Source organism: Cnephaeus nilssonii, assembly GCF_951640355.1.
Source record: "Cnephaeus nilssonii genome assembly, chromosome: X".
Lineage (NCBI taxonomy): Eukaryota > Metazoa > Chordata > Mammalia > Chiroptera > Vespertilionidae > Cnephaeus > Cnephaeus nilssonii.
Window position 1 is genome coordinate 49,679,516 of NC_137071.1, and position 9,139 is coordinate 49,688,654.

At 55.1% G+C, this 9,139-nt stretch overlaps 1 protein-coding gene across 1 annotated transcript; it reads right to left on the reverse strand.

Moving 5' to 3' along the window:
• Positions 1–2,252: 2,252 nt before the first annotated feature.
• Positions 2,253–6,721, reverse strand: LOC307095304 (uncharacterized protein CXorf49 homolog; the record flags this gene model as incomplete). Its single annotated transcript, XM_079764544.1, has 3 exons — positions 2,253–2,291; positions 4,175–4,251; positions 5,524–6,721. The coding sequence occupies 3 exons, from the start codon at positions 6,719–6,721 to the stop codon at positions 2,253–2,255; spliced, it is 1,314 nt and encodes a 437-aa protein (XP_079620670.1).
• Between the last annotated feature and the right edge of the window lie 2,418 nt (positions 6,722–9,139).

Below are 9,139 nucleotides of genomic sequence, written 5' to 3' on the forward strand. Positions count from 1 at the left end.
GCCTTGCAGTTTGTGACTTCCGCATCATTCCCAGCCCCACAATCTCCCTCCTCCCCCACCCAATGTGTCAGGAATTTAACAATGGCCCTTGAAAATAGATCCCGCCCTTGCTTTGGCTCACTCAATCCCACGGTCTCTACTACTACCTTTACTGCCTGAACCACATCAAGGGACATTATCCCAGATTAATTTTATTCCAAACCAGATCCCCTTCCCCAACCTCAAATGTTCTATCCACCATTGCCCCCACCGTGTGAGTATTAACACCGGTGTCTGGGGGGATGGAGACTGGCAGAACCAACCCTCAACTCAGACACAAGTCTGGTGTCCCTCTGAGTCCCAGGCCCGCACAGCCCTGGCAGGTCCTGGCTAAGGGAAGGAACCGGTTCCCAGCAGTCAGTGAAGGGGGAAGGGAACATGGAGCTTGAGACTCAACCTTGTGTGACCTGCCAAGGCAGTAGGGGAGACTGCGCAGGGCAGGGGGGCGGGGCGCAGAACTGCCACTTCCAGGAGAACCTGTGTCTCGGGCTGGTCAAATATAGTATTTGAAGGGGACCACGTAACACATTGAGACTAATCAACCACCCTCGCCATAGAAACCGGATGGAGGAGGGGCATTAGCGGGCTAGGGCAGGCAGGGAGTGAACCCTCTGCTAGGCAGTTTCCCCAGCTGGGCCCGCAGCCACCACAACAGACTCATTCCCTGTCTTTTCCTCTGTATTCCTGTACCTTCCCCTGTGATCCGCAACTCCCTGGGCTGTGGCTTCTGCCTCCACGCCTCTACTGAAACCCAGGAGGGAGAACTGAGTGGAGCATCAAAGGTGAGAGCTAAAGAGGGGCGGGGGGCTTCAACTAATATATACAGGGTAAAATAAGATCGTTGTTAGAGCAACAAATCTGACAGTAAAATAGTAGTCAAGTTTTCAGGCAAATTTAAATTGGCTAGTTGAAACAAGCGAATATTCTAGAAAAATTAATTGTACTGGACAAAAAGTGTTCCTAAAGTGTTAACTAAAATTTTTATTGGTACTTCATCTCATGATAAAATTGTGCACCATGTAATGAACCTAAAACAGTAATACTATAGAGCAAAAAATTAAAATGTAAAAGCCATCAAGACTACATTATAAAATTTTCAAAAGCCTCCTAACATTTAAATAAAAAAAAGGAGGGTATAGTAGAAGAATATCATGTAAGGAAAAATAACCTGTAAGTAAATTACTTCTGGAAAATTAATACTTTAGAAAATTAATTGTAAGGCTAAAAGCAAGACACCCATGAAAAACACACAAGGTGTCAAAACAAGCCAGAGGAAAATCATTTGGACAAAAAATGAAATAGGATCCCAAGTCAAATTTATAGAAAATATTCCTTTATTAACTTTTGGTCGAGAATATGTTTGTATATTTTCAGAAAACAACTCCAAGACCATGTGGATTCCAGCAACAGAGAGGAATCGACAGGACTACTCCAGCCACGAAGACAGAAGAGAAGCAGTCCAGAGATGGAAGACGCTGACTTGGTCTTCCCATACTAGCAGTTAGCAGCTGTCCATCACTGCAGGTTGCCCAGGACCAATCCAGAAAGAGTCGGACCTGCATTACCACCATTTCTCCACCATCCAGAACTGTAATGTCAGTGCTGACATGTACACATAAGGAACTGGTGGACATTGTAATTGGGTCTCAAAAGAACTGTTGGCCCAGAAAGAAACTCACTACAGACTGATTCATTTCCTGTCACCATAACCATTATTGCTTGTCTCATTTTCGCTTCTTATAAGTGTATTTCTAATAGCACATGATCTCACTCATCTAATGGAAATAATGAACAACATAGACTGATGATCAAGAACAGACCCAGAAACAAGGAGGCACGGATCAGACTGTCGGGCCTCCGAGGGAGGGTAGGGGAGGGTGGGGGTAAAGGGGAGAGATCAACCAAAGGACTTGTGTGCAAGCATATGCGCCTAACCAGCGGTTGGGGACAACAGGGGGGTGGGAGCATGTGTGGGGAGGGGTGTGGGATGGGAATGGGGGCATGAGGACAAATATGTGATACCTTAATCAATAAAGAAATTTAATAAATAAATAAATAAATAAATAAATAAATAAATAAAGAGGGGCGGGGGGGAGGACGACCCCCGGGTTGCTGGGTGAATTTTCCATGTGCGCGAGGTGGCACCAGCGGGAGGGAAGGACTCCACAGAGAGGACTGGGCCTGGGAAGGGGGAAGATGAGCTCAAGTGTGCTCTAAGACACCTGCTGGAGTAGAGGTGCAGGGAAGGCCACCTACGGAAAGCCATGAGGAGATCAAGGGTGTTCAGACAGCAAAGCAGAGTAGGTGGGAGGGGACCAAATGACTGTGGGAAAGAGGGACTGGGCTCTGGAAGGGGGTCCTGAGTTCCTGTTGAAGGGGAGGGGAAATGGGCGATGAATGGCATGAGACCCCAAACGTGTAGGAGATTAGAACACCAAGAGGGCCTGCAGGGGAAAGGGGAGAGAAGCTAATGTGGCCAGGTAGATCCAGGCAGAGTCCGGACCCAGGGCAATCTGGTGGTCTGACTGCAAGGCTCCTATCAGAGGCTGGCCCAGACTCCCCGCAGGCAGAAGGCCCACCACAGAATGCCAGAGGTATTGTTCTGGAAAAAGCTCTGAGATGGAGCAGCTCCAAGCCCTCCCCGCCCCGATTCCCTCTTCCACCTGTCCCCCCCCCCCCCAAGAGAGACCACAGAGGTTTGTGTTTTTTGTTTTTTAACAAACAGGCTTTTATTGATGAGAGAGAGAGATGGATGTGAGAGAGAAACATCAATTGTCTGCGAGCCCACAACCTGGGCATGTGCCCTGACCCGGAATCGAACCTGTGACCTTTTGGTGCACGGGACAATGCTCAACAAACCAACTGAGCCAGACCGGCCAGGGTGAGACCACAGAATTTGAGAGGGACTTTAATTTGAAGCTGCTGAGAAATGGGGTGCGGAGGAGGCAAAGGGAGGGGGAGAGGATGCCTTGGCTGATGTGGAGCAGGAGGGAACCAGCTTGGCCGCAGCTCCAGGGCTGCTCTCCTCTTGCACCAAGATGCTGGGCTCCACCTGTCCAACAGAGCAGAGTCGGGGAGGAGCTTCAAGCCAGGGCCAGCCCACAGCCCTCCTCAACAGCCACGCCTGTGGGAAGGGGTATGGTGTGTGTAACACTCACATCAAAGGTTCTGGAACTTGTCAACCAGGGACTGCATGGCCGCTGAAACAGAGAGAGGCATAAGCAGGCACTCCAGATGGAGGGATAGAGAAGTCCGACCCCCTGTCCCTGTGGGGAACCGCCTAGCCCTGCAACCTGAAACCCCCTCTAGTCCCTACCCAAGGAGCCCTGGGCCTGACTCACTCACTCACCATTTGAATTAAGTGTGGAAATGTTTTCCAAACAGGACAAAGTGTGCCAGCACGCAAGTTTTGGGGCATATCAGAACCACTCAGAATTTGTCAAACAAACAAGACCCACAGAAGCCATAGCAAGCAGTAGTTGAAGGGAGAATCAATGAGGCCTCTCTAGACATCCGTCCTAAGAGAAGATCTCTAGGACTGGTTCTCGTTGGCAAAGTGTGCTTGTAGTTCCGACCACACTTTCTTTCCTCTTTGTCCACACACCTAGCTGTACATGCACAGTAGGCTCCAGAACCAGGCCTGCTGGGTTCTCTTCCCCACAGGAATGCTGGGCCCTGTGAGGCCCCCTGTACCTGCAGCCTGCCCCAGCCCCATGCTAAGGCACCAAAGTCTGGCCCTGCCCCTGCCCCTGCCCCTGCCCCTGCCCCTGCCAGAGTTTCCTCCTACCTAGTTGCTGTCTAAGGTCATATATTTGTCTCTGCAGCTCCGGGCACTAGGCCAGCAGACACCAGAGAAAGAGAAATGATTAGTATATTCAGGCCTCCTCTCCCCTCCTCGACGACACCCCCGCCCCACCACCTGGGCTAGCCCGGCATGGGCTCCTCAGTGGGAAAAGGTGCATGCCCTCCTTGAGATGTGGGATGGCGGCGGCGGTGGCAGAGGCGTGGTAGTGGTGGTGGTGGTAGTGGTGGTGGTGGTGTGGGGAGAGGGGGCGGACACAGGTCGGTTTAATCTGGACACAAATCCCACAGTCTAGCTCGGGACTGCATTTCTAGGAGCCAGAGGAAGCATTACCCGAGGACAACCCTCTGCTCCAGGTGGTTGCTGCTGCCTTTCCGGTGCTGGGGGATGTCCAAGTGGTTCCTGGCTACCTGAGAGGGAAAGGGACACAAAATCCAGCTTCCAAACTCCCAGGGAGGTGGAAAGGGCTTAGCAGGGTCTAACGTGGGGCAGCACCCCCCTCTGCTGGCAGCAAGTTGCCCCTGCTCTGCCCAGCAGCTCCACCCTTCTCTCTGGGCCTGCCTCCCTGTTCCCCAGGGGCAGCCCACCCACGGCTGTGGTCCCCAACACTGTGTGGCTCTGGGTTGGATGCTCGCAGAGCTGCAGGCAAAACCAGCCCCTGTGGCCCAACACGACCTATCGGAAAAGGCCCTGTTCCGCTGAAACTCTGGGTCTGGAGTGGCAGTTTGGGTCACGGCCACGAATCACCCCTGCGCACAAAGCCCATGCAGAGGATGAAGTGCCTTGAGCCCTGCCCTGTCCAGACACCCTATTTCCTGTGGGAGAAGCTGTCTGGGCAGGCAGGGAGGCAGGGAGCAGGGCTGAGCCCCTGGTGGAGCCAGAGCAGGAGGGTTCCATCCTCAGCCTCTCTCCCCTCCACTCCCAGCAGACCCACGGGACTCACTGGAGGGTGTGGGCCCTCTGGGCAGGACTTCTCCCTGGCTCAGGGCCCAGGGCTGTGCTTGTCCTGGAACCCCGGCGGCTCTGCTGTTGCCGTCACCACTGTTGCATTCTCGACAGGATGGCCCTGGACTGTGTGTCAGAGGCTAAAATAAAAAGTTCTCACTTATTCGGATGTGTGCGCGTGGGTGTGTGTGGGCACAACGTGTGTGTGTGTGTGTGTGTGTGTGTGTGTGTGTGTGTGTGTGTGTAAGGGCTGGGGTGAGGCAGGGAATAAGGAAGGTAGTTCCGAGGCGGACCACATCAGCACTTTCGCCCTCAGTCAGCCCTGGTCAGGAGGCCAGGCTGAGCTAGAGAGAATAGCGGGGTGCTGAGAAAGCCCACAATCCCCGCCTCCCCCCCCCGCGCAAGGACAGCTCAGAGAACAGCTAGCAAGTAGGAGTCAGGGAGCCAATGGTTCTAAACATTGAAGCTTTGGGGCCCAAAGTTTTAAGGGGTCCCCTGATCCAAACCAGCTGCCCCAGCCCCCCCCCCCCACCCTAGAGGGGAAACTTGCCAGTTGCAGAGAATGGTGCCCAGCACACATGGAGGGCTAGCTTAGGGTTTGCCCTGGCTAAAACCACCCAGATCTGGCATCCTAATGACCCAGGGCGCCCGATGACAAGCCCTGAGGAGGGACAGTGGGAGCACGCCCAGAGAAGTGCAGGGCTGGGTGGGGAGTGCGGAGGACCATGGCCTCATACTCACTTGGACTTTTGGGCCTGGGTCTCTCTCCGGTTCCTTTTCTTCTACCACCACCGGCAGCGACCCCTTCTTCCTCCTGGCCCCAGACTTCTGCCCAGCGCTGGTGTGCTTGGGCTGTTTGGTTCCCAAAGAACCCAAGGAATACCCCTTGCCCCTCCCAAGCAGCGGACCACCAGAGACTGGGGGGAAGGTGTCTGGCTCCAGGGCAGCGGCTGAGCCTCTCTGCCCCCAGGAAGGGAAGGTACCCTGGGGGGCAACTTTGGAGGTCCCCCCTAGGAATTTCTTCTCCTGGGCCACTTTCCTTCCAGGAGTGACCTTGGGCAGGCCGCCTGCAACAGCAGCTCCCGGCAGGTAGCTGGGCCTGCTCCCCGCCTTCCCCCAGACCACACTTTGGGGTTTCCTACGGGACACATCCAGCTCTCCAACAGCCCGCCTCGCCCCAACTGAAGCCAGTGGTTGGGGAGCAGAGGGCAGGAAAGAGCCTGGCACGTGAAGGAACTGCTCCCTGACATGGGCACTCGAGTGTCTGGGTGTGTCCTGCAGGCTCCGGGGTTTGGCCTGGCCCCCTCCTTTGCCACAGAGGCTAAAACTCGGCAGGTGCAGCTCACTGAAGTCATCTGATGACTCGGAGTCGGAAGGGGAGCCCACCAGGCCTTCTGTGAAGGACTGCTGGCGACCCACGGTGACTTTTGACCTATTCTCAGCTCCTCTTTTGCGGTTTCCCCAGGCCCGGCCTCCCCCAGGCCCTCTGAGGGGCAGCCGGGCTGTGGAAGGCAGCCGAGATCCCACCAAACCATAGGCCCGCGCGCTTCTACCCCCGGGACCTGCCTGCAAGTCCACCCAAAGGGCGGACACCTCAGAGTCGCAGCTCTCTGGGGAGGGGTTTCTGCAGACACCCAGGTCATCCCGGTCGGTCAGCTGCTGCAGGATGGCCATCGTGGCCTCATCGGCAAGGTAGTCCAGAGTGTCCCCGTCGAGGTCGGCCGGGGAGCCAGGTCGGCCTTCGCAACCCCAAAGCACCCCTTCCATCACTTCCCGCTCGTCCTGGAAGCCTTCGAGGTCTGGGAACGCGCACTCGCCCTGGCTGCTCGGCAGGAGCGTCCCCAAAGTATGGCCTAGTCCACAGGCCTGCTCCCCGCCCTCTGGGTGGGACCCCACTCCCCAAACAGACCCCTCGTCCTTGTTGGGGGAGCTCATGTCGCCAAGTCCCGACAGCCCAGGTTCAGGGTAAACGGTCGCCCTGAGCACAGGCAGCGGCAGGAGCGCGAGGCCTTGGCCTTCTGAGAGAGCGTCTGTCACCACAGGCAGCTCAGGAGGTGGCTCCAAGAGTGCGCGACTTCCAGGCGCCGTCAACGCCCAGGCCTTCTCATTGGCGCGTGTCCTACCGCCAATCAGTGCGCCCCTTCTAGACCCGCCCCTCCCCCGCCCCCCCCCCCCCCCCCCCGCCCAATAGGGTGGAGGGCCTCTGGTTGGTCCAGAGGTGCGAAGCCACAGCGGCAGTTGAAAGCCAATCTGGTGGGGGAGTGTGGTCATAGGGGCACTCCTCCCATCACTTCCTGTCCCGCCTGCCCTGGCCAGGCACCTACTGTCCAACTGGAGTCAAAGCACCTAGCCTCCGTTTTCCATGTACGAAGCAGGGAGGTGATGCACCTGTCTGGGGGCTGGGCCGAGGGGTGGTGGGGGTGGAAGTTCAGGTTGGAGGTGAAGCACCAGCCACTCTTCTGCAGCAAGACTTACGTCCCAACAGGGAAATGGACACCCGAGCGCGTGGTCAGCAGTGGGTCTACATACTTTTTCCATAAAGGCCCAGAGAGCAAAAGTTGTGGCATTTATGGGCGGTAGGGTCTCTGTCGCAACTCCATTTCCGTTATGATGGGTGGTCAAATCGGCCCATGGCTGTGTGCTTCAGGGAACTTTATTGCTGGGCCGGTTTGGTGGAAAGGGCTGGGGTTTGCCCCCCTCCCTCAGCCCCGCCCCACTCTGAGTCAGTTCAAAGAAGAGGGAATCCCCATGGCAGTGCACACCCCAAAAGATGCTCACCATCACTGATCCTGGGGATACGGACGCAAACCATAAATCCATTTTCACACAGCACGTCTGCGACAATCAAAGAGCTTAACCGTCCCAAGGGTGGGAGAGGTTATGAGCAAGCCCGTGCTTGGCCCTCTGTGAAGTGGTGGAGGTGGGGGGCCTTGGGGGAGGGAAGCGGCGGCCTGTGCAGAAGCACAGAAGAACCGTTTGGGAAGGCAATTGCGCAGAATCCAGGAAAAGCAACTTACACCACACTTGCTACGTGCCTGGCACTCTTCTGAGCGCTGTAGATAAATAGTAACACATCCTCCTGACCATGCTAGGATTGAAGTACTCGCCGTCACCGCCCTCTTACAGGTGGGGAAGCAGGCACTGAGAGGTTCAGCCACTGGCTCAAGGTCATTCGGCTTGTAGCGATCAGCAGCTGGATCGAAACCAAGACAGTCCCGCTTCAGAGCCCTTGCTTTGGAGCAGAAAATCTTAAAAATGAAAAAGCGCCCATTCCCTCCATGACCAGGCATGGACCTCTGCCGGGTACATCTTCTGGAGACACACTGGTACATGTAGTGCATTAGGACACATGCTCAAGGGTGGTGGGAAACACTGGGAACACTCTAAATTCCCACCAGGAGGGAGATGGATGAATGCAATGTAGTGTATGCACCCGGTAGATGAAAACGCCCCAGTCAAAAGAATGCACAGACTTCAAAGGAACACAGCAAGCTGCAGAGCAATGGCGTTGGATACACATTTGTAACTTTCTTTCAAACTAGTCAATCCGATATAAGGTCTGAGAATACATATAAGTGTACCTACAGACATGTTATAAAGGTCTGGAAGGACGCACAGCCAGTGCTTACCAGTGAGCAGCCCGGCCAGGGCGCCAGTTGTCTCTCAAATTTTCCTGAACCGCCTGCTTCCCAACTTCCCAGCTTCCCTGAGCTGAGCAGCCCTGGCCCTCCCTTGGTTTCTATAAGGCCCTCGAGTGTTAGAATTTCCACTTGCTTGCCACACAACCCCTACTCCAACAGCCCTCCTCCCTTCCTTCCACACCTTCTTCGTCTCTTTCCCATTCATACTCCCCTGTCTCTATATATATTTGTGTGTGTGTGTGTGTGTGTGTGTGTGTGTGTGTGTGTGTGTGTGTGTGTTCAGAGGGAGGAAGGGACAGGGAGAGATAGAAACATCAATGATGAGAATCATTGATTGGCTGCCTCCTGCACGCCTCCTACTGGGGATTGAGCCTCCAACCCAGGCATGTGCCCTAACCAGGAATCTAACCGTGAACTCCTGGTTCATAAGTTGATGCTGAACCACTGAGCCAAGCCTGGTCAAGCCATACTCCTGTCTTTCCAGTCACCTCTCCCTCCTGCATCCTGCTCTGGCTGATCTCCTAGAGAGGCCCGGGGTGTCTGAACAGCTCTTACCAGAGGGCACTCAAAGGCCCAATTTTACTGGCTCTGATAGAGAAGGTTATGCAGCAGGGAGACTGGGTACACTCTAAATCTCTGATCCTCCTCCTCAGTGTGCCCTGCCCCCCCCCCAACCTCTGCCTGTGTGTGGCTAACGCCCTCTCCCACTTGT